Here is a 23416-nt window from a genome sequence, read left to right as displayed (position 1 = left end):
GAAAGAACTTTTTTCGAATGCGCAGGTTTGGGATTCCATCTCTTTCCCTCTCGCTCTTTTCTTTCTTTCTCATAACTTCCCCTTTTATCTTCCTCTTTCTCTCTAAACTCTGTCTTCTTCTGTCTATTGACTTTCTAACCCAATGATAGTGAGGGTACAATTTTTTACCAGGAGGAAAAAAACACAATCACTGTTACATCTTGATCATAATTGAGTGAATAACATTTTCTTAATTCAGTTCAATCAATTGTTGAGAAGAAAAAAATTAATTGTTGAAATTTCATCAATTGTGTCCAGTGTTTTACCGATTAACAGTTAATCCCGATTATCGAACCCTCGAATCGTGTTTACTATAATGTGTTTATCTTTTCCATTCACCTTAAAATGTTGAAAAGAACAAAAAAAAATTCGATTCATTTTTTCCTTCTCTCTTTTTCCCTTTGAATTCAACTTTTCATGGAAAAACAATTTCAACCCATTAGATTTTCATTTCCTCTGTTCTACATTTTTTGTTACTTCGTCTATGGGATATTCCTTTTGAATTGGTGACTGAATTTCCTTCCAGAATTTCGACCTTGTTTTCGATAATATTTCCTCTTGTCCCGTTTGATGAATTCAATGTTACCCAATAGAAGGAAAAAGAACCAACCCTTTTTCTTTCCCAATAATTTTTCGTCTTTTCCATTTTCAGAATTTTCTGGTTCATGGTGTTGATGTTTATCGAAATCCATTTACTTTCTGGTCCTTGAATAGCCTCTTTTTCGAGATACCCTGTAGACCCGGGCTTTTGTAGACCCTTTATGAGTCAGAAGCTCGTTTCTACAGGTTTCTCGATGAGGTGTAAATCCATCGATTCCAAATCCCTGATGACAATCATCGGGGTGATTGTCAAATTCCCACCAAGAGACTGACCCAAACTGACCATCAGAAGCCATTGTCCTGATTGTTTGTTTCTCATTCATTTTCCTATAGTTAATTTCTGGTTGAATAACCCTGGTTATCTCACTGTTCACAATGAACATCATGTAATTCTGGTTGATGATTGTTAACAATTTACAAATTTTCTCATTAACATTGGAGGATAAAGATGATGACGATGATGAACATGATGAGGTGTGACATGAGTGAGAAGATACAAAAAAAGCTACTAACTGAATTACGATGATGTTGATGAAATGATGATCACCTTTCATCATGTTTATTGATGTTGATGTTTAATTGACAGGTTTGCACCTCAGCCGAAAGTTAATCATTTAATGTTAATCTTTCATCAACATTGAATCTTAATCATCTTGACATTATCTTAATCTTAATCACTCCCTATAAACAAAAACTTATTAGCTAATCTTTGATATTAACTAACAATCAACAATATCTCAAGCTAATCAATAATCACATTACAAGTTTAATTATCAAGATCAACAATCACGATTACATGTAATATGATTGACTCAACAATCAGTTAAATTGTTGATATTTCAATTGGATATTAAAAGGATAATATTACAATAGTTTATATCCCAATAAGATTAACTGTATTGTTGAATCTCAATTTTTTTTCTTCTTTTTCATGATAAAATCAATAAGCTTTTATTGATTTTACATGGTGGATGTTCATGAGATGAAGGAGGAGGAAACATCTGAATCATCAGCTCTCTTTTATTTTCTTCATGATGATTTTCAAAAAAAAAAGATTCCATATATTATCAAGTGCTATTGATTGGACTATTATCAACTCTCATCAATGGTCAGTCTTTGATGATGATGATGGTCATTGAAGGTAAACCTTATCAAGAAACCTGTAGAAACGAGCTTCTGACTCATTAAGAATCTACAAAAGCCCGGGTCTACAGGGTATCTCGAAGAAGGGATAATTGGAATGAGAGATTGGTGATCATGATCTAGATTCTAAAAAGAGATAAAATTATAAATATAAATGATGAAATGCTGAAGGAAATGGAAGCCAGGATAAGAGGGAAAACCTGGAATCGAAAATGTAAAATGGGAGGACTTTCACTCTCTCTCTCTCTTTCATCATGTTCATGGTATTTCAAGGGGACACAGAATAATGATGATGATGATAGTTGTTGTTTTAGTTTTTTTCTTTTCTTTTCTTTCTGGTGATAAAATTCTTTGCTCCATTATCATCATTGGGTTAGAAAGTCAACCGACAGAAATAGACAGAGCGTTTAGAGAGAGAGAGAGAGAGAGATAATGATGATGATAAAAGGGGAAAGGAAAAGAGGGTAGAAAGGGAGGGAAGCCAAATGTTTATTCAGAAAAGTATTCGACTTTTCCTTAACCGAAATTCATGCGCTCTTGAAATGTTAGCAAATTTTACCTTATTCATCTTCTCTACTTATCATCGTTATTATTTCCCTCTCTTTCTTTACTTACTTTTCTCTCTGGTTAAACTTTCGAACCTTTTGCTTGTAGTTACGAATATGAGAAGAGAGAAAAGGAATCGTCATTTTAGTTTAATTTCTCTAATTAGTTAATTGTTGTGATGATTTGAATTCATAATTAACAAATTATGGAAACAATTAGTGAAAGTGATTAAGGGAAAGGGAAAGAGAGAAAAAGAAAGGGAGAGAGAGAAAGAGAGAAAGAGAAAGAGAGAGAAGGAGAAGGAGATAGAAAGTTGACAATTTAGTTGGAAATAAATGAAAATGGAAAATGAGAAAGAAAAAAAAACTTAACTTACCTTTAGATTGTTGTGAATGAATTTGTGTGTAACTTACGAGAAGTGATTTGTTTTGATTAGAATGTAAATTAACTGACAATTAATAAAGAAAAAGAAAAAGGTAAAAGGGAAAAGAAAGAAATAGAAACAACTGAATGAATGGAATTTGATGAAATGAACACAAGTTAATCTGAAGAAAACGTAGAGATGAGAATACGAAAAAAATGGTTACGAGAGATGATGAAGTGAGAAGATGATGATGAGAACAAAGAGGGAAAGAGAGAGAGAGAGAGAGAGAGAGAGAGAGAGAGAGAGAGAGAGAGAGAGAGAGAGAGAGAGAGAGAGAGAGAAGAAGAAAAGAAAGAGAAAAGGAAAGAGAAAGAGAAAGAAAAAGTTTTCTTTTTTATTATTTTACCTTTAGAACTTTTTTAGAACCGGTTTTCTTTTCTGGGATTGTCCGAAGTTGAATAAATGATTGTGTTACCATCGTCACCAATGAGTTCTAAGGCTGCTTTTAACTTCCTCTCATCCGTATCATCATCATCTTCATCTCTCTCTCTCTCTTTTCTTTTCCTCTATCAAAGGCGGACTTATCTGCTCTCTTCTCTTTTCTTCTCTATCATCAATGTACCTAAAATATTACATTAATCGTTATAATGATAATGATGATTATCATTATAATAGTAATAATAATTCGAATTCTTTTAAAATATTATATTATTTTCCAATTGATAATAATATTTAATTTCTCTCTCGCATCTCTGCCTATAAATTTAATTCCAAACTAATTGTCGGATTCAAACAATCAGGCTATTCAATTAGCCTTCAAGTTAATATTCAAACTTCATAAAAAGAAAGAAATAAAGAACGTCATCGAAAACAACAGCAATATGCTTGGAAACTAATATAAGGTCACAAATCGAACATCGTTTCATGTTTTCATCAACTTTCATGGATGAGAAAAAGTTCATTGACTAGATTAGATGATGAAGATAAATAGTGATCACTTTTCATGATGTTTACTAATTGACGGTTTACACCTAAAGTTAATTTATTAATCTTCATCTTTCATCAGAATCATTTTCATGTATCCGCTTGATAATCTTGACATAATCTTGATAAGTTGGATGTCTTGTTCATGAACATCTGAAGAAGAAAAAAAAAATGATTGAGAAAGTGAAAGGATATCAGATAACCGATAATCCAATGTTATTATCTTGTAATCGCTTAAAATGTCAAACAAATAGCCGTAGGGGGTCATAGTGAGGATGCGAAAAAAGAAATGCTCACTTCAGATAACGTTTTAAGGTCAAATAATAATGATGATCAACAACTGACCAGAAGTCAAAAGTTGAAAAAGTCAAAATCAATTGACAGCAATAAACAATTAAAGGTTAAAATCAGTAATAACAAATTGAAATGAAACATTGATTGATTAATAAGACGAAATAACAATAAATGATTATGATAACAATTTCAATCCGGTAATCTGATAATCTTAATAACCTAACCTATGTTCACCTTGCGGAGGGAAAGGTCAACCTGAATACTGAGTTACAGTTAATTGTTACAATTTACTGTTGAAAGTAAATGTAAACTGTCGTAAAAGTTATTGACATTGAGATTTTTATTACATTTTCTGGTTCGATTTCAATGGTTTTGGTCAAGTGTCCAGTTAGAAAATAATAGTAACAGTTAATATTTGGATGTCCAGTTTTTCCAAGAGAAAACCTTTCAAGCAAAAGGTTAGACGATTCTAGGGAGAGGGTAAATTGTAAGGTCCAAGGAGGAGGCGGTGGAAAATTTCATCTTAACAAGATTAAATTGTAGAGGGAGGGGTTGAGGGGTAAAGGTGAAGTCTTCAACTTGTCAACTCGTTTGACAGCAACAATATAACAGTAACTACAAATTTTGACAGCATCTCAATGAAAATATCAATATCTACACAATAGGAAACTCAATCAAGTAAATTATTAACTTAAATCCTCAAGTTATTCACCAATCATATTGGATTTACAATGCACATTATTATTATATAGACAGTAACCAATTTATTACCAACCAATAAGAGATAAACAATTAACTGTATACATTGAAAAGGATCATGATTATCATGATATTTTTGCTCAAAATGAACGAGTAAAAGACCACGAAAAACATGATGAGGATAAATGAATGGAAATTTTTAACAATTGAACAATTTTTCTCACTGGATACTCACAGTAATGTTATAATTATGGATTCGTAATGGGATGTTGAGGTAAAATTATGTATCTCTAATGGGATTGTGAAGATGATGATGAAAGGGAGACATTTTGATGAGATATTATAAAGTTAACTCACTTGAAAAGGTAACATTTACAAGTTTCCTCCTTCTTTCATCTTTTCCTATTGGTCATCATACTGGACCTTTCATCATCATCATTATCTCTTGATTCAAGGGATAAGATTATCTTTTTTTTCATCTTATTGTTGGAAAATGATATTATTTGTTTCATTTTTTTCTTCTCGAAAATCAAACCTACTATTATTATCTGAAGGAATCACTTGAAGTGGGTTGATGATGATGATGATGTAGGTAAAAGAAGGTGGATGATGAAGGTGGCTATTTACTTTTCTATCATATTTATCTTCATCTCATGCTATTTGTCTTCTTTCATCATCATTATCATTATCAACTTTTTCTTTATCTTCTCTATATCAATTTTTACCTTTTCTACTTGTAGGACTTTCTGTCATAATTTAACAATAGTTTAGTTGTAAAGGTGATAAATTTCGGGTTAACTTTTAGGTTAATTTCTGGTTCTTTTATATTTCTGTTTCTTTTTGGAGAAATTATTTTTAGCCTCTCATTAACTGACCCTTTTATGGTCCGAATCTTGGCTTGACCCTTACTGTAAAGCTCATTGGTAACCTTTAATTGCCCAGTTTTGTTGGTTAAAAGTTATTTTCAGATCGAGTAAATTGTTAAGATAATAACTTTTAGTCCTAATAAATTATTCATATGATTTCAACTTCGTGTATTCAACTGTCTAATTGTTATAATTAAATCAATTTTTTTCCTTTCTGTTTGATTGATTGTTTACAACTTATTGATTTGCTTTGTATGCTCAAGAAATTCAATTAAATGAAAATTGAAACCTAAAATTTAATCTAATTTAGATACAATCAAGTTGTTTTCAATTCCTTTCAATGGAAACCATTGGTTTAAGTTGTTAATGAACAAACAATTGACTGTGATTCAAGTTGAACAAACTTCTTGTTACTTTCAGTTAAATTGTTTATTCTTATTCTCAACTGAAAACAATCAATAATTTAAAGTCCAATTGCTTCTGTTCACCGTAAGTGTTAATTGTTGCAATTATAAAATATATTAGGCCTAATAAAAGGGAAAATCAGGTGGATAAACAGTTTTACCTAAATTATTTGGGTTAAACTGGTTCGAAGCGAAAACACTTCGCTATAAACTTTATGTCGACTTATTGACTTTTTTATTAGACCTGAAACCGCATTATTATAAATGATGGCAATGAAACGCAAGATGATGAGAAAGAGAGAGAGGATAAAGGATATTTTGTCGGCAATGAAAGAAGACAAGAGGCAGGAAGATAAGGATGATAACATTGGTTCCATTGATAATACTTTGAGCTTCGTTGAATGAGCTGAAAACGGGTAGAAGGCGATACAAAACCTTGATACGCTTCAAGAAAATAGTTTGGGATAAGGATGAAGATGGAGATGAGGATGAGGATGAGGATGATGCCAAAGGCAAAGGACACAAGCTGAACATTTTGAATGAGAGTGAAAAAGAAGCATGAAAGACAACGAGAAGACAGAATGAACCGAGAAAAAGAATGAGAATGATGGATGAGCTTTTAGTTCCTCTTTCTTTTTCCTCATCTTCTCTTTCTCTCTCTCTCTCTCTCTCTCTCTCTCTCTTCCTGACCCAAGGGACAGGAAGAAGGTTTCGAGGTTTTCTCCTCTCCTTTTTGACTTTTACTTCAGCTTTTTGCTTCTGAATCTAAAGATATGTTACAATGAAAGAGAGATGAAAGTGATGAGGATGCTAAAGATGATGATGAGAATATCTTTCGTCTTCTTTTGTGTCTAGCCAGTCTTTCTCTCTTTCTTATCCTCATTTCTGATTCCAGTTCCGATATTCTGAATAATAAATACGACAAATAACTTGGTTACTTTGGTTTATGCATGAAAACAAAATCTCAGGGAATTTTTCTCCTACATGATATCAACGAATTTGAATGTTACAGATTTTCAGGTTCACTCTTGTACATGAATCATTACATGATGATTTGTCTTCTAACATTTACTTTTTCGTTGATTTTGTGATATCTAAAAATTCAGATTCTTGTTTTATATTTTTTTTTCTCTTCTTCTTTTTCTGTTCTTTTACTGATTTTCATGGTCCATGAAGCAAATGAAATTTACTCTTTATATTATTTTTATTATCATTTCAAGTTTTACTTTTTTCTTCCAATGATAATGGTTATTTACAAATCGATTGAGATTTTGTTTTCGTTTCTCTTGTTGAAACTTTCATTGAGAAACTTTCCCCCACCTCATGTAACTTCCACTTCCACCCTCTTCATCCTCTGATTAACATGATAATAAACTACAGATTCTGAATATTTTCATCATCATCATTATTATTAGCAGATTCATTATAATCTAGTAAGTAAATATAATACAAATATCTTTGGTTACAAATCTTTAAGTTGAATTCATAATGAAAGAGGAGGAGAAGTGGAAGATAAAGATGAAGGATGATGATTATGAGCGAAAAAAAATAACTCAAGTAATTTGTTTTACTGATAATGATGAAGATGAAGATGAGGATGAAGAGGAAATTGATGAGAAAAAGTTGATTTTATCATTGGATAGAGAAGAAAAAATATCATGAACTTTGCTCATGTTAAATATTGGATTTCAATTAACTCTCAATCTTCAAGTTCATGGTATTAGCTTTTATTAATGTAATCAAATCCAAATGATAATGATAACATGAGAGAGGTGGTGATGCTGGTGTTGGGTTGATTATCCTTTTTGTTTATCATCCTTTAGGTTATCGTCAATGATGTTAATCTTAATAATTAAGTATTCGTATTCATTTAATATTAAGTAAAACTTTTATTTTCTGTTGAATTTTGTTTGATGATTAAAACGAAGATGAGGATTGTGATCATTAAGAGGGAGGATGAGGAGGAGGGAGATAAAGATGATGAATAAGAAGATGTTTTCTTGGCATGAGAATGAAGATGGAGATGACAAGAAATGACATTTTCAAATCAACTTATATCTTTGGGATGAAATAGAATGCAGAGAGAGAGAGAGAGAGAGAGAGAGAGAGAGAGAGAGAGAGAGAGAGAGAGAGAGAGAGAGCGTCGGAATCTTATGATGAAGTTTTCATCATCTTTTATCCTAATTCAGATAATAGAATCAATCTGCTATCATCTTTATCTTCATCATAATCTTTTTTATCTCTTTACTTTCATCATCAAGTTTTGTATATTTTTCTTGGCATCATCTTTATTATATCTTTATAATGTGAGCATCTTTTACTCTTCATCACCATTGGAATACCTTCAAAGTAAAATCAATAATCAATTGTGAATGATAACATGATAATAATAATAATGAACTTAGATTCTCATGGATCATGAAAATAAACCAAGAAAAAAAAAGAGTGAAAAATATTTCTTTTCACTCCCAATTGATGATAAGTTAACCAAAAGACCTGATGATTGACTTGAAAAGATGAAGATGATGATAATGATGATGAAATGAATGTCAAATGGATAGAAACATATAAGAAGATGGAGGAAGAATGCAAAGAATGACAAGGATGATTGGATGACAAAGTTGACAAGTATGAAAAGTGATTGGATGAAAAGGAAGAGAAAAGATAGGTTGGGGTGGAAGATGAAGAAGTGAGACTCTGGAAGAGAGAGACAGAGAGAGAGAGAGATTGGAAGATGATGATGATAATAATAGGATGAATGATGGATCAATTGATTGGTTCGATATCAATGGTCAATTGTAAAAAAGAAGATGATACAAGAAGATGTAACAATGTTTTCGAAGATGAAGAAAGATGACTTTTAACTTCTCTATTTTTCTTTTACATGATGATGATGGAGAAGCTAAAAATCTAGAAGATGAAAGGAAGGGAGAGGGATGAGGATGTTGATGAAGAATTGGAATACAAGTTGAAAGATGAAGATATAAGAAGAAAAATTGAATAAAGAAGATAAAATGTAACCTTATATGTTATTCTTTTCATATTTTCTTCTTCTTTTTTCTGTTCTTATTTTCAATTCTTTGACTTTCATGGAATCATTTCTTGAAATGACGATAAAGATGAAGATGAAATAGAAAAGAGATTGCGAAAAAAAATCAAAAAGAAAAACCATTTTTTCTTTTTCTTTCATTTTAAAAGTTGTATCATAACAATGGAGATTGAATTGAATAGATGAAGATGAGGAGGTGGTGGGGGAGTGGAAATTTACATGTAGTGAGGATGAGAAGGAGATGATGATGATGATAATGACGATGTTGTGGTTAAATCAACAACAGGAAGAAAAAAAATCTCAATGATAAAAATGATTCTTTTGATCAGAACTGATTTTTTTTGTTCCATATGCAAGTAACCATGAGCAGAGAAAACAATATGAATGATACAATGGCGATGATATAATGGTAACAATATATAGTCGAATAGTTTATCATCATCATCGTCATCATTTTGTTTTTATCTTCCTTATAATCTTAAGATTAATACTCTATCTCTCTCACTCTCACTTTCATTCACTGATTCAGTTTCATTGTTAACTGAAAATGTCATTTGATTGATTACAATAATAATAATAATAATAGTAACAAACTCTTTCACTAAAATTCAATTACATTTGTAACTTTTCTCTCTCTCTCTCTCTCTCTCTCTCTCTCATCATCTCTCTTATCAACTTTATCTTCATCTTCGTTTTCATCTAGTATAGAAAATGAAACATGTTCAATTCCTCTTCCTCTTTATCCTCCCACTCTCCTCATCTTCTTCCTCTTCCTTTTCATCTCAATCATTTTCATTCTTAATCTTATCTTCCTCTCTCATCTCTGTCCATTCTTGATCCCAATTGGATGATAATCTAATATAAATCTACTTTTCTTGTTTTTCTTGTTGATTGTTGTTTAAATTAGTAAATTGTTATAACTGTTTCTCTCTACATCGATCCGTATCAATATCGTGTACAAACACAATCATTGACAAATTGATGTATCACAATTTTAATTACATTCGGTTGTTCATCTCTTATTGCTGTTGATTGTTTAAAGGCTCAAATTTCAAAATAGTTAACTGTTAACAACAGTTAACTGATAAACAGTTAAATGTTACTTGAAATGTTTACTAAACTTAAATTGTTTTGTTGTTTGGGATGCTAATGACTCGGAACAATTTAAACAATGAGAAACTTTTATCTTAGCTAAATTGTTTCAATCGGTTCAAAAAACAAACTAAGATAACAATGTTTCACAATCAAAGTTAATGATGATCAGAATTACAATTGACAATCAGAAAAAAAATTATTTCCAAATCTAAGATTCGTGTTGGAATAAAAAAGTTGAAAACTTTTTGCTTCTTTTTGATTAATTGTTGTTCATCTCTCTTTTTTTTTGTTGATATTATATGGAAACAGTGATTAAGATAAATTATCGTGTTAAGTTCATTGTAATTCCCTGATAATTGTTTTAATGATTCTAATTGGTTGATTATCTATTTGAATGATTGATTCAATTTGATAGTAAATATGATTTATTTATTTACCATGTTGGTGGCAATTGAATATATAAGAATGAGGGGAAAAAATTATACTTTGAAATATAATTTATATTGTTAAAAACTGTGACTGAAATCATTAATCATTTTTCTTATATATTCACTGTCATCAAATTTGTTTAAACATTAAACACAATTAATGGTATTTCAATTAACTAAACAACAAACTTTAAATTCCTGTTAATTGAATCAACTCTGAAACTCATTACGAATGACAGACAATCACTTTTAACCAAAACACTTACACAAATTAAACAAAATTTTACTCGTGCCAACAATTTAGTAATCGTCTTCATTCAATTTTTCCCAATTGTTAACAATTAAATCAACCACTCTACAGGCGACATCTTGTATCTCCATTTGCAACTAAACTCGGATGGAAACTTTTTCGCCCCAATAGATGGCGCTTGTAGTTCCTTAATTCGTTGCAAAAGTTGAACAAACTTAAAGTTAATTGTTTTGTATTCCTAATTCAATTGGATTATCTCTTGATGAAGTCTCTCAACTGATTGTGAAGATGGTTTAGCCTGTGGAGAGAAAAGAAAGAGAGAAAAATAAAGAAAGTTAATGATTACATCAGAACTTTTTCCATTTGATGTTATGTAACGTTGAATGTGTGGGATTGATTAGCCTTGGATTTCCTATTAAGTTACATCAAAATCATGTTTCTTTTTTGTTTATTTGATTTTCTTTGTTCAAATCAATCTCTTGATTGTTACGTTAATTGTTGTTAGTGATAAATTTTTCTCTTTTGTTTAGTTTAGGGCAAGTTAACAAAATGATATTGAAATTTACACCAAATACTTACAGTATCAATACTAATTGATTGTTTAACTTTTCCTTTATCTCTCCACTAATCTTTTAATACTTTCACCGTAGTTGATTGTTGATTACTCAATATAATTAATTAATTAATAATTAAGTGATTGGTAGTTCTTATTTCCCGTTTTTTTTCTCCATTATCTTTGCTTCTTGTTTAGGTATTTATAGACACCAAATGGTTTGTGTAAATCATTTAATGATCAACAAATTGTATATAAATTGATTGAAGCTTGAAAATTAAGACTTGGCAATCAGCAGTTTGAATGATTTTACCTTCTTTAATTTCATTTATCTTTCACTAATTAAAGTCTTTCAATTAAAATTAACTGATTGACATTGGCTGCCTTTTTTTTGGTAATTTTGTTTCAATATTTTGAACTTGAACTGGTGGTGGTGGTGATAAAATTATTTAGTTTTTTTTCCTTAATTTATCACGTAAATTTGTGTCACAGTTAATTATTTGAAGATTGTTTCACAAATTAATTAGAGTTGCTAATAATAATAAAGGTGATGAATGTAGCGTTGTTTGTCCAATGTTGAGAATCTTAATTTTGATTTGTTTGATTAAGAAACCAAAGTAATTGAAACCAGAAATGATTTGAAGTCTCTTCCATTGCATAAAATTGTTGAATTGATGAAACATGATGATGAATGTTAATTAACTATTATTTCATATTCATATCGATAGATGAAAATCAAAATAACCATTGCCATTGATAAAAAGCTAATTAAATATGTATAAATGATTAATGTACTAATTAATCATTCCAATCAATTGGCTCAACAACTTCTGGATCACGATTGCTAGACGGATAAATTTGATTAATTGATAATCAACGATGTCGTTAGTATAATTATGATGATTGATAACTGTTAATTGATCAAACATTGAGAATTAAATAGCAATTAATTCATTATTTCCATATTGTTGACTGACAATTTCGATTAAAAATTAACCAAGTTGTAACATACCTATTGGAAGAAACAAAAGAAAAAAATTAATAAGAAATAATTGCAAATCAGCATTTAATTAATAAGGAAAATTAATAAGCCATTGGGTAAAAAAAAAGTAAACAAATTAACTAAGTGTATCAATTTGATCTCATGATTTGTCTTGATGGAATGAAAAATTTTTTAAATTAATGGACACTAAATAAATTCAAAGTAATAATTTAAAGGTTTAACATGAGAGAAAAAATAATTAATGAGAATAACAATAAGTCAACAATTACCATGAAGAGCAGATATAATCGTCAATAATTAGACAGTAATAATCAATCAATTAATCGATGGCTACGATCGAGACAACGAGAGGAGGGAAAGAAAACACAAGAGTTGATTACAAAAGAAAAACAATAAAAAATTCACACGACTCAATGAGAGAAAGAGATAAAACAAAACAAAGGAGAAATTAAAATAATTTAAAAATCATATTTCTCTCACATATTCATAATTGAACAATCTTCTAATTAAAAACCTTGCCGGATGAAAATTGATATATCCTCGATAGGAGAGAGAGCAAGAAGATAAACATGATTAAACTAAAACACAAACAACAGTTAATAAGTAAAGTAACCAGGGCTAATCAACACTCAATCAACCATAATTGTTGACCTTGTTGAACAATTTGTCTCACATCCGTGAACATCCTTGGCGATGACGATGATCACCTTTTTTCTCATTTATTACATCCTTTTTTTCAGTTCATCATCATCTTAACTCATAATCATGTAAACAAGTGAGATAGAGTGAGAGAGAGAGAGAGAGAGAAAAAATGATCACTTACCAATAAAAAACAATATGGAGTCGGCGGCCTCAACCAAAAGGAAAAGTGTGAATATGAGAAAAGGTTAGTGAAAGAGATAATTAATTAATTAATCAATTAGGATAGAAAACACTGCATCCATAATTAGTTGCTAATTAGAAAAGAAGAATTTGAAGAAAAAATATCAACAATTAATTCATTCGATTAACTGTCAAACATGATTGAATAATAATTATGATTCTAATCACACAGCTAATTTGACCGATAAAAACAAAAAAGAATAGAACAAAATTGTCTCTCTTTTTCTCTTTCTTTTTAATTCTTTTTACTTTTCCATTCGATAGATGGAGTTGTTTTTTGTTCTCTTCTTGTTGTTGTTGTGATTTTGCTTCTTCTCGCAAGTGAGTTAATGTTGGATAACAACTAATGTTAAATCAAAAATTTCTCCGATTAAATAAATTGCTGTTGATTGTGTCTTCTAATTCAATTGTTTCTTTCTTTACTTAATCAATGGTTAATTGTATTGTTTTCGTTCGAACAATTTATCCCCATAGTTTAATTTGACAACTTTATTTCTTCACCACGGATAAACAAACCAAAGCTTGAGAATATTTTTCTCTTTCTCTCTTTCTCTTTATTTTTCTTTCTTTTCATCTTTATTTTTTTTCTTCTTTCATCTTCTTCTTAAATTTGACTAATTTCTCTCTTAGTTGATCTATTGCTGATCAATATTTTCCCTTGTTTTTTTTTTGGTTTACTGGTTGAAAAACTACAAAAGAGAAGCGGATAAACAACCAATATTTTGTCATGTCAGAATCAACATTATTTCAACTATGGTGTTATGGAGCTGGTGCTGTGATATTTATTAGTATTGTTGGTTTGGGTGCAATTCTCATGATTCCAAGCATCAAAAATCATCATGGAGATGTTATTCAGCTTCTAGTTGGACTTGCCATTGGAACATTAACAAGCGATGCTCTCCTACATCTTTTACCTCATGTAATTCAATTTCTCTTCGCCTCCACTTTTTCTTTCTGCTCTTGTGATTCTTCACTTTCTCTCTGTGTTTTTCTTTTTCCTTCACGTTGTTTATCCTTTTAAATCATTATCATCATCTTCATCATCATCTTTGGTTACATCATAAATCCTTTATCTACCTTGCAGTTAATTTGTTTTCTCCCTGCAATGTGAAAACCTGAGTGTTTCCCATGAGCTTTCAGATTAACCGGATAATCTCAATCTTTTACCTCTTGATTTAATTACTATCATTAGTTGATAGTTGACAGTTAGATGATTAATCAAATTCTTCTGACAGTTATTATGTTATTCTGAAAATTGGAGACAATAATCTGTTTCCATTTCAACCTTTAAAAATCTTTCTGATTGTTTTTTTCTCCATTGAAAATCAAAGAAATCATTTAAAACATTTCAATTTGATTTAGAAATGTAGATTAAGTATCAGAAAGATTATTTTTATCTTTCAATAAGAGTAAATCTTGAGACGATTTATTTTTATCAATTTGAATTACTAATTGTTTTTCTTTTTTCCTTTTTCTTGTTTTTCTTATTGATTTAATTTAGGCTTTTATTGAACCTTCACATGGCTCTGATAATCATCATCATGGAGACAATCATGGTCACTCTCATGGTGCCGATGAAACAGCTGAAATGGCAAAGATTGGACATGGGGATCATACAAGAAGTGTTATTTATGGATTAATGTCGTTAATGGGGATAATTGGGTTTCTCACATTTGAACGAGTTTTAACAATAATTAGTGATTTATTTAGTCAAAGTAATCGGAAATCATCCAAGGTAATTATTAATTAAGTTATTCAAGAAGAAATATATTGCCCACATAGAGAAGATGAAAGAAAATGATTGATTTATATAAACTAAATTTTATCTCTTTCTAATTGAATCTAGAGCTTGGATTGAGATTTTTTCTCGCATCAAAGTTAAATAACACAATTTGATAATCATTATTGAGAATTAGAACTTGAAAGCAATTTCAATACTTATTTTATTTGATTGGATTAGGAAGCAATTTAGTCATAACAAGAATGAGTTCAACTTTCTCATCATTTTTTATTGACCTGAAATAATTTTGCTCTGTAATTTGATGATCATCTGTTCATTTTTCAATTACTCAATACCTAATTTTTTGTTTACTTATTATTGTGATGAGAGAGTGAGAGTGAGTTAGAGAGGAGCATAGATTCACTATGCTGATTCAATTGATTCAATTGATTCAATATGAAAATTAGGATATTTATTTTTTTATTTCTTCTTTTCCCTCGCTCATTTGTTTTTCTTCTTGTTGATCATTTTACAGATTTCTAATTGCAATAAAGCTAAACATTCAAATCACAACTTAACTGCTTTAAACGATAATGGACATGCGGCTGCCTCGGAATTGGAGAAACTTAATGAAACAATTAAAATGAATGATGAGAAATGTAAAGAGGCCGGTGATGTAGCTTATATGAATGGTAATGCAAATGATTTACAATTAACAACGGAACAATGTCATAGGGAGACGATTGTTTATCAACACCCAGATCCTGATAAAGGATATGTTGTAACATTAACTGATCATCATCATCATCATCAAAAGCAACACCAAAAAGGAGCCAAATCAGTGATAATGATGATCGTTACCGGTGATGGGATGCACAACTTTTTCGATGGCTTAGCCATTGGAGTCGCGTTTGCCGGTGGTGGGGTAGGTGGTGGTTTAAGTACCTCCGTAGCCATCTTATGTCACGAATTGCCTCATGAAGTGGGCGATTTTGCGGTTCTTCTTAATGCTGGACTTTCAACCAAACGAGCAGTAATGTACAATTTTCTATCAGCTGTTTTGTGTTTCATTGGAATGACGGTTGGTGTAATAGTTGGTAAAATGGATACCGGATTATTAAGTTCCCTAATTGCTGGGATGTTTTTGTATATTGCACTTGTAAACATGATTCCCCAATTAGATTGTTGTCCAACCGAATCAGGAACCACTCGAGCCCTTAAATTATCAATCCAATTAATAGGAATCAGCATTGGCGTTGCAATTATGTCTACCATTTCTATTTATGAGACCAATTTACAAGAACTTTTCCAATGATAATAATAAACAAAAAAAAGCCAAAAAAAAGTGAAAAATTAAATATTAATAGAATTAATTTTCTTGCTGATAAACATTTGAGAAACAATTATTATTGAGCTGAACAGTTTTCTAAATTAAATTGCTCTAACATTGAAAAAAAAATTTCTTTCATTTTATTTTCTCCCGCCAGATGGCAACACATTTGCAAATTTATTCTTCGTTCTGATTGGTCGGATTCTCTTTTCAAATTTTCTTATTTGTCAACTGAACAAATTACTTTGTTTTCTTAATCCAACTTGTTGATCTACAATTTAAACTTAGATTAATTAGTGGATTAATTGGTTCGATTAAGTATTTTATTTTTAATCCATTTTGTTTTATTGTGAGTGTCAACCTTTTTCTGTCAATTCAATGGATCTTCTTGCATCTATGTGTCCTTTTGAAGACAGTGAACAATTAATTGAAGAGACTCCAAATTCAGTTGATCTAAATATTAATTCAAATAATAAATCATCTGGTTTTGCTAAAGAAAAACTTGCAACATTCTTAAGAATCCGTCCATTGGATAATTTGACAATTGATGAGACACCTTACAAGATTATCAGTTCTAATAAAATTTATATCGATGAGAAAATCTTATCTACAAATAACTCATTGAAGAATTCAAATCCCTCTAAAAAAGTGTACAGTTTTACTGAGATTTTAGATGAATCAGCAACTCAAATTAATGTTTTCTCCAAATGCTGTTTACCTTTGGTTGAAGATGTTCTCAATGGAACAAATGGTTTTCTCTTTTGCTATGGGACAACTTCCAGTGGAAAATCGTTCACCATGAGAGGACCTCACGAAGATCCAACAATCGATCCTGGTTTGATTCCATTGTCTTTACAGAAAATCTTCTCTTCCCGTAAATTTATCGATGAACCTCTAATTGCCAAATCAAAGTTCTGTGATATTACCCTGGTTGACCAAAAAGTACAAGATCTTGAGAAACAATTTAAAGATTCAATCCTTGCCAGTCCATGTTGTCGTAATGTGACATCTTTCGATAACTATAATAATAACATCATTTTTAATGAGGATGGTTATCAGTATATTTGTTATCTATCGTATTTTGAAATTTACAATGAATTTATTTACGATTTATTGAATTCTTCTTCTGGAGGTCGAGGCACAGCCTTAACTTTATTTGCCGATGAAAAAGCGTTATTATGTTAAAGATTTAAGATCAGTTATGGTTTCATCACTTTCGGAAGCTTTAAAAATCTATTCGTTTGGATGGACCAATTTACAGAGAAACATTCAAGAGACTGGATTGAACAAAAACTCTAGTAGAAGTCACTCATTTCTATGTATCACTCTGATTAAATTCAAGGAAGACGAGGGCAAATTATTAGACTATCATGTCTCACAGTGAGTTGTTGCTATCATTTGATTATCCATATAATTGTTTTGACTTTTTTCCCTCACAATTTAACAATGTGTCTATTTCTTGGATTTAGTTTGACCCTTGGTGATCTCGCTGGATCGGAGAGACAAAACAAAACTCATTCTGAGGGAGTAAGAGCCAAGGAAGGTTGTAACATCAATGTATCTCTCATGCATCTGAAAGATTGTATCAATCAAACAAAACTGAACCAGAAAAAGTGAGTTGATTTTCTGTTCTTTTCTCTTGTTTATTTCGTTTATTTATAACTTTATTCTTTCTCTCAATTCTTCTTCAACAGTCCAAATCGTAACTTCATAGTCCCTTTTCGTAATTCGAATTTAACAAAATTCTTCCAGCCCTATCTTACTGGTAACGGTAAAGTTTGGATGATAATCAACATAAATCCTTCGCCAGTTTTGTTGAAAGAAACCTGTGGATCACTCGACCTTGGAGAAGCGGCAGCAAACATTTCTACACACTCTTATTATCAATTGAAATTGGAAGAGTCTAAAAGACGAATGACCCAAATATGGTTACAATCATCTCATAGATGGTCTTCATTTGTTACCAGTAAAATTCCTAAAGTTGTTATCGAAGAAAATTCTGGTATTGATCTAAAAGATGGAGAAGATCAACCAGATTTCGCCGCTGAAATGATGGAAATGGAAGGTCGAGTTCGTAGTGAAGTTATTTCAGAATTTGAAGAGCTGATAGCTGAACTTACAAAGGAACATGAACAAGATGTTCAACGAATTCGTGACCTTTATGAGAAAACAATGGAGTCCAAATTAGAGGTCTCAGAAAAGAAATATTCATCAATCATCAATAATCTTCAAGTCAAAATTGATCAATTAACCAATGAACTGTTTGATGCTCGAGAATCAATTGTCAACCTTGAGGAAAAGATGGCGCTTCAATTAGAAGAGGCTGAAAAAGAAGCCCAATCCAAATTAGAAGCCATTTCCAAGCCAATCGTTTTAAACATCGAACAAGCAGTTCAAACTGAGTATAAGTATGTGCCGTTGAATGCATATGAAGAGCTTAAGGAATCGTATGAGAATATAATCGTTGAGATGAAGAGGGAAAGTGAATTGAATTTGCAACAAATTCGTGAAGATCTCACAAGACCAATTATTCAACAAAATGATCAAGAAATCCAAACTCAAGATGAATTTGTTCCTTTACATGAGTATGAAGAGCTCAAAGAATCGTACGAGAAAAAAATCATTCAAATTCAAGATGAAAATGAATTGAATCTGCGAAAAGTTCGTGACGAAATAACAACTAAGTCATTAATCATCACACAACAACAAGAATGTCAAACTGAAGATAAATTTGTTCCCGTAAATGAGTATGAAGAGTTAAAGGAAACCTACGAGAAAAAAATGATCCAAATCCAAACTCAAGCCGATTTAAATCTAGAAAAAGTTCGCCAAGAATTTACTAAGTCAATAATTATCACTCAAAATCAAGAATGTCAAACCACTGATTTAGAACCCATCGTCCAGGTCGAGGAAAAGATCAATAATATAGAATTAGCTGAGAAAGAACTCGAAACCAAGTTGGAAAATCTCCGTGAAGAACTCAAATCATCATATGAGCAGAAAATAAGTAACATTCAAGCTCAACATGAAGTATCGATCAAAACGCTTCGCCAAGAGTTGACCAAACCCGCAACTGTCACCAAACATCAAGATTGTCCGACGAGTGATCAAGTTTTCCCTCCAGATGAACCAGAAGAAACTCCAATATCCCAACCGATCACTTTAAATACTTTTACAAATGTACAGAAAAATTCTCGAGAAATCACGATCGATGCAAATTACTTCCCAGTTTCCGAAGCAGCAAAAAAGAAACGAAAAGAAGATGCTGCCGAATCTCCATCAACCGAAGTAGTAAACGAATATTTGAAAAGATTCTGTTCAGCAAGTGTAAGTATTTATTCTTGGATGAAATTTGATCATGTCAAACATTAAATTTCTAATTTCTTACACATTATTTTTTCTTTCCTCAGACAACCAAAAAATCAGTGAAAAAATCAGCCAAGAAACCACCCAAGAAAAGCATGCCCGTGGTTATCCAAAAATCAGAGGATAATGTTGAAGAAGATGAATTGGCAAGTCTTTTACTGTCGAAAAAGAAAGATCGAAAAAAGAAAAGCACTGAAGAAGAATCGGCAATTAAAATTCCCACAAAGAGGAAAAAGATTCCAGTTACCGATGCGTTTCTCGAGACAACATCTCCTCACTTCGAAGACGAACAAGAACAAAATATCAAAGGAGGAAGAGTATTAAGACCAAGACGAAAGATAAAATTTTAAATATTCTAAAGTTTTTAATGTTTGAAAAACATTTTTTATTCTCTATTATCATCAATAATCATCATCATCTTTGTAATTTTCTAACCCATCAGAGCACAAAATAAATTTGATGAATTGTTTTGCTTGACCATTTTTCATGGCTCCATGTAAGTGCTCCATGTATTTGGATGAAACCGCGACACCATTGGTGCTACAATTGAACAATATCAAATAGTAAAAGAAAACAATTAAACAATTGCAAAGAAGAAGAAAAAGAAAAAGAAATCAACTAATTGTACTTACTGATCTGATTTTTTCCAAAGTAAATCCATCATTTGGGGATATTTTTTCACTGTTTTAAGAATACAAGTCAATGGTTGAGTATTTAGAATCACCTTAATTAAATCACTAGTTTGAATTTTACTTTCAATTGAATCAATAAAAATGATTCCAATTAAAATGATTGTTAACAATTTCATCACTTTTACGGTGAACATTTTTCACTCTTGGTTAAATTGTTGTGACTTGTTGACCACTTGAAAATAAAGTGATTCTCAATCTCAATGTGACTTACACTTTCTCTTCAATTATTGGATTAAGTTAATTCCTTTCAGTTTAAATTGTTTTTTCGGAAAAAAATTCGACCTCAAATTTTTTTGTCGATTGGATTAAATCGGTTGTTAATTCGACCACTAGATGGCAGCACTTCTTTGTTTTCGTTTTTATTGTTCACATGTTTTTGTTTTTGATTATCTAATTAGATTCTGATTGTTATTGTTTTGGATTATTTTGATTCCGGTTATTCGTTTATTTGATCTGCTAAAATTGTTAATTGTTATAATTCGTGATTGAAATGCCTGGTGGAAAGAAGCAGTTTGAGAAATCAGGACTTGGTAAAAGTCTAGTGAATAAAAACAAGACCAGTGGTATCAAGAAAAGCTCAGTAAGTGAATTTATTTTTATTTTCTTTGTTATTTGATAATCACTTTGATTGTTTGTTTTGATTATTTAATTTTTGTTTCTGTTTATTTACAGAGACATACGGCTGTTCTTAATGATGGATCAGATTATGGTAAAATTAATTTACGTAGTGTTACCCAAGAGACCAGTTTAGATGATTTTATTACCATCGCTCAAATGGCTGGAGATGAATTTGAAAAAGGTTTGCTTTGCTTATTGTTTAATATTTAAATTTTAAAGTTGTTGACAATTAACTCATCAGTTACCCTTATTAACTGTGTAAGTTAATTTTTGTCAGATCAAGATTCTTTTATCAAAAGCTAGGCCCTTAAACATCAATCAGTTTATAGATCTAGAGATTATTAGTATTAACAATTTTTGTCCGATCAAAAGCTGTTCTGATCTTGAATGTAATCTTTAATCGTTTAATTAAACGATTATACCCTCTGGAATTAGAGTAATTATTGATCGATTGGAACAGATTGAATTTGAACATTTTATCTTAATCGATTTCTCTCTTTAATTTCTATTTTAGATCATGAAAATGTAACAATAATTACCAGAGCAACTGTTCAGGGTGTTCTTAGTGAAGAGGAAAAACGTGCTTTGATCAAGGAACAAGAAGAAAATGAAGAAATGATTTGTATTCCAAGGCGACCAAAGTGGAATTCAGATATGAGTTCAGAAGATTTACTGAAAAAGGAGAATGAAAGTTTCCTTGAATGGAGACGTAGATTGGCTATTTTTCAGGAAGAAACTAAATTAACCTTAACTCCATTCGAGAAAAATGTTGAATTTTGGCGACAATTGTGGAGAGTTGTTGAAAGAAGTGACGTTTTAATCCAGATATTAGATGCTCGTAATCCATTATTGTTTCTAAGTAGAGATTTACAAAAATATGTTAAAGAAATTGATCCTAATAAGATGAATCTAATCATCCTCAACAAGGCTGATCTATTAGAAGAGAAACAACGAATAGCATGGGCTGAATATTTCGAAAAAGTTGGAATTCGAGCTGTTTTCTTTTCAGCCTTACAAGAATCAGTAGCAGATGAAACATTATCAGAAGAAGATGAATCCAAAGACAATGATGAAGATGCTGGATTTACCTCTACTGATGAAAGTTCCGATGAAGAGTCATTTGCAAATTCGGAACCTATTGAAGTGATTGACCTGAGAGAGGCAGAAGAACAAGAAACACCAACAAATTCTATTTCAGAAGAACCAGAAAATGTCGCATCTTCGACTTCAACTCAGCCTTGCGAGCCCAATAAAAATTCAGAAGAAGACGTTCAAACCCTTGGTAGACTATTAAATCGCGAAGAGTTGATTGAATATTTTAAGACAGTTTATCCGAGTGATCGACCAAAATTTAAAGACGAATATTTAACAGTTGGTTTTGTTGGTTATCCAAATGTTGGTAAAAGCTCAACAATTAATTCGTTAATCAAGTGTAAAAAAGTTTCTGTCTCCGCGACTCCCGGTAAAACTAAACATTTCCAGACTCTATTTCTCGAAGATGATCTTTGCCTATGTGATTGTCCAGGTCTTGTGTTCCCAAATTTTGCCTCAAGCAAAGCTGAAATGATCTTAAATGGGATCCTCCCGATTGACCATATGAACAATCATGTACCACCAGTGAATCTATTGGTCAGTTTGATACCAGCTTATGTTTTTGAGGTTAAATATAGTATCACATTACCAATGGAGGTTCATAAAGGTGTACAACTTACAGCTGAACAATTGTTGAATGCCTATGGTTATTTAAGAGGATTTATGAACCAAAGAGGATTACCCGATAATCCTCGAGCAGCTCGATATATTTTAAAAGATTTCGTTAATGGAAAACTGATCTACTGTGTTGCTCCACCAGGAGTTGATCAAAATGAATTTCACCAATTCACTAATCATCATCGACCTCGACCTGGACATATTACCCTTCGTCAACATTTTTTACTTGATTCAAAAGCTCACAATGTAAAATGTTTCGATTCAAATTACTTTTCGACAACTGGATCAACTGTTCACGCTAAAGGGCCAGCCAATGTAATCAATTTTTCAAGAGTTGGTAAGATCGGGCCTGTTCAGGGTGGCAATAGCAATCAGCCAACAATTAACAAACCATGGCGACAAGTGAGCAAAAGAAACACCAAGCAAAAATTACGAAAAGCGTTTGCACATTTGGATGTCAAATGAGGACGAAAAAATGAACAATCTAATTGTTGTAATAATTGTACAATCAAGCAAACAAAATTATATTATTATTACTCATTACCCTTTAATCATTTACCTCTAAATCAATCGAGTAAAGGTAAATTCCAAAGTTGAACTATTCTATTAGGTTGATCCGAGCAAAGTGAGCGGGTTTTGTTTAAATTTTTTGATTGGATTAATTGTTAGATTTTTTTAATTATAACATCAAAATAACCATAAAATACTAGAAATTAGATGTAAGAGAAAAACAATGTAATTAATCAACTAATTTATGAATAATCTAAAAAAATTAGAAAAA

The 23416-nt window shown here is 31.1% G+C and overlaps 3 protein-coding genes and 1 long non-coding RNA gene across 4 annotated transcripts; 3 read left to right on the top strand and 1 right to left on the bottom strand.

Moving 5' to 3' along the window:
- Window positions 1–10485: 10485 nt before the first annotated feature.
- On the bottom strand, window positions 10486–13376 carry LOC128392154 (uncharacterized). The gene is made up of 3 exons (XR_008325946.1): window positions 13141–13376; window positions 11341–12326; window positions 10486–11059 (listed from the first exon to the last, which is right to left on the bottom strand). It is a non-coding gene; the product is annotated as an uncharacterized LOC128392154 (long non-coding RNA).
- Window positions 13377–13553: 177 nt separating this feature from the next.
- On the top strand, window positions 13554–16310 carry LOC128392153 (zinc transporter ZIP10-like). The gene is made up of 3 exons (XM_053352134.1): window positions 13554–14118; window positions 14701–14934; window positions 15455–16310. The coding sequence occupies exons 1-3, from the start codon at window positions 13927–13929 to the stop codon at window positions 16232–16234; spliced, it is 1206 nt and encodes a 401-aa protein (XP_053208109.1). The 5' UTR covers window positions 13554–13926; the 3' UTR covers window positions 16235–16310.
- Window positions 16311–16493: 183 nt separating this feature from the next.
- On the top strand, window positions 16494–20092 carry LOC128392152 (kinesin-like protein klp-20). Its single transcript, XM_053352133.1, is given in 5 exon segments — window positions 16494–17418; window positions 17420–17629; window positions 17719–17862; window positions 17944–19576; window positions 19660–20092. Coding segments are annotated over 5 exon segments (3084 nt in total). The 5' UTR covers window positions 16494–16627; the 3' UTR covers window positions 19966–20092.
- Window positions 20093–20695: 603 nt separating this feature from the next.
- On the top strand, window positions 20696–23186 carry LOC128392535 (large subunit GTPase 1 homolog). The gene is made up of 3 exons (XM_053352568.1): window positions 20696–20887; window positions 20980–21106; window positions 21440–23186. The coding sequence occupies exons 1-3, from the start codon at window positions 20798–20800 to the stop codon at window positions 23098–23100; spliced, it is 1878 nt and encodes a 625-aa protein (XP_053208543.1). The 5' UTR covers window positions 20696–20797; the 3' UTR covers window positions 23101–23186.
- Window positions 23187–23416: the final 230 nt, after the last annotated feature.

The sequence above is a fragment of the Panonychus citri genome, unplaced genomic scaffold (genome assembly GCF_014898815.1).
Source record: "Panonychus citri isolate SS breed McGregor unplaced genomic scaffold, ASM1489881v1 Contig00136, whole genome shotgun sequence".
Classification (NCBI taxonomy): domain Eukaryota; kingdom Metazoa; phylum Arthropoda; class Arachnida; order Trombidiformes; family Tetranychidae; genus Panonychus; species Panonychus citri.
This window is presented reverse-complemented; position numbering and strand designations above follow the sequence as displayed.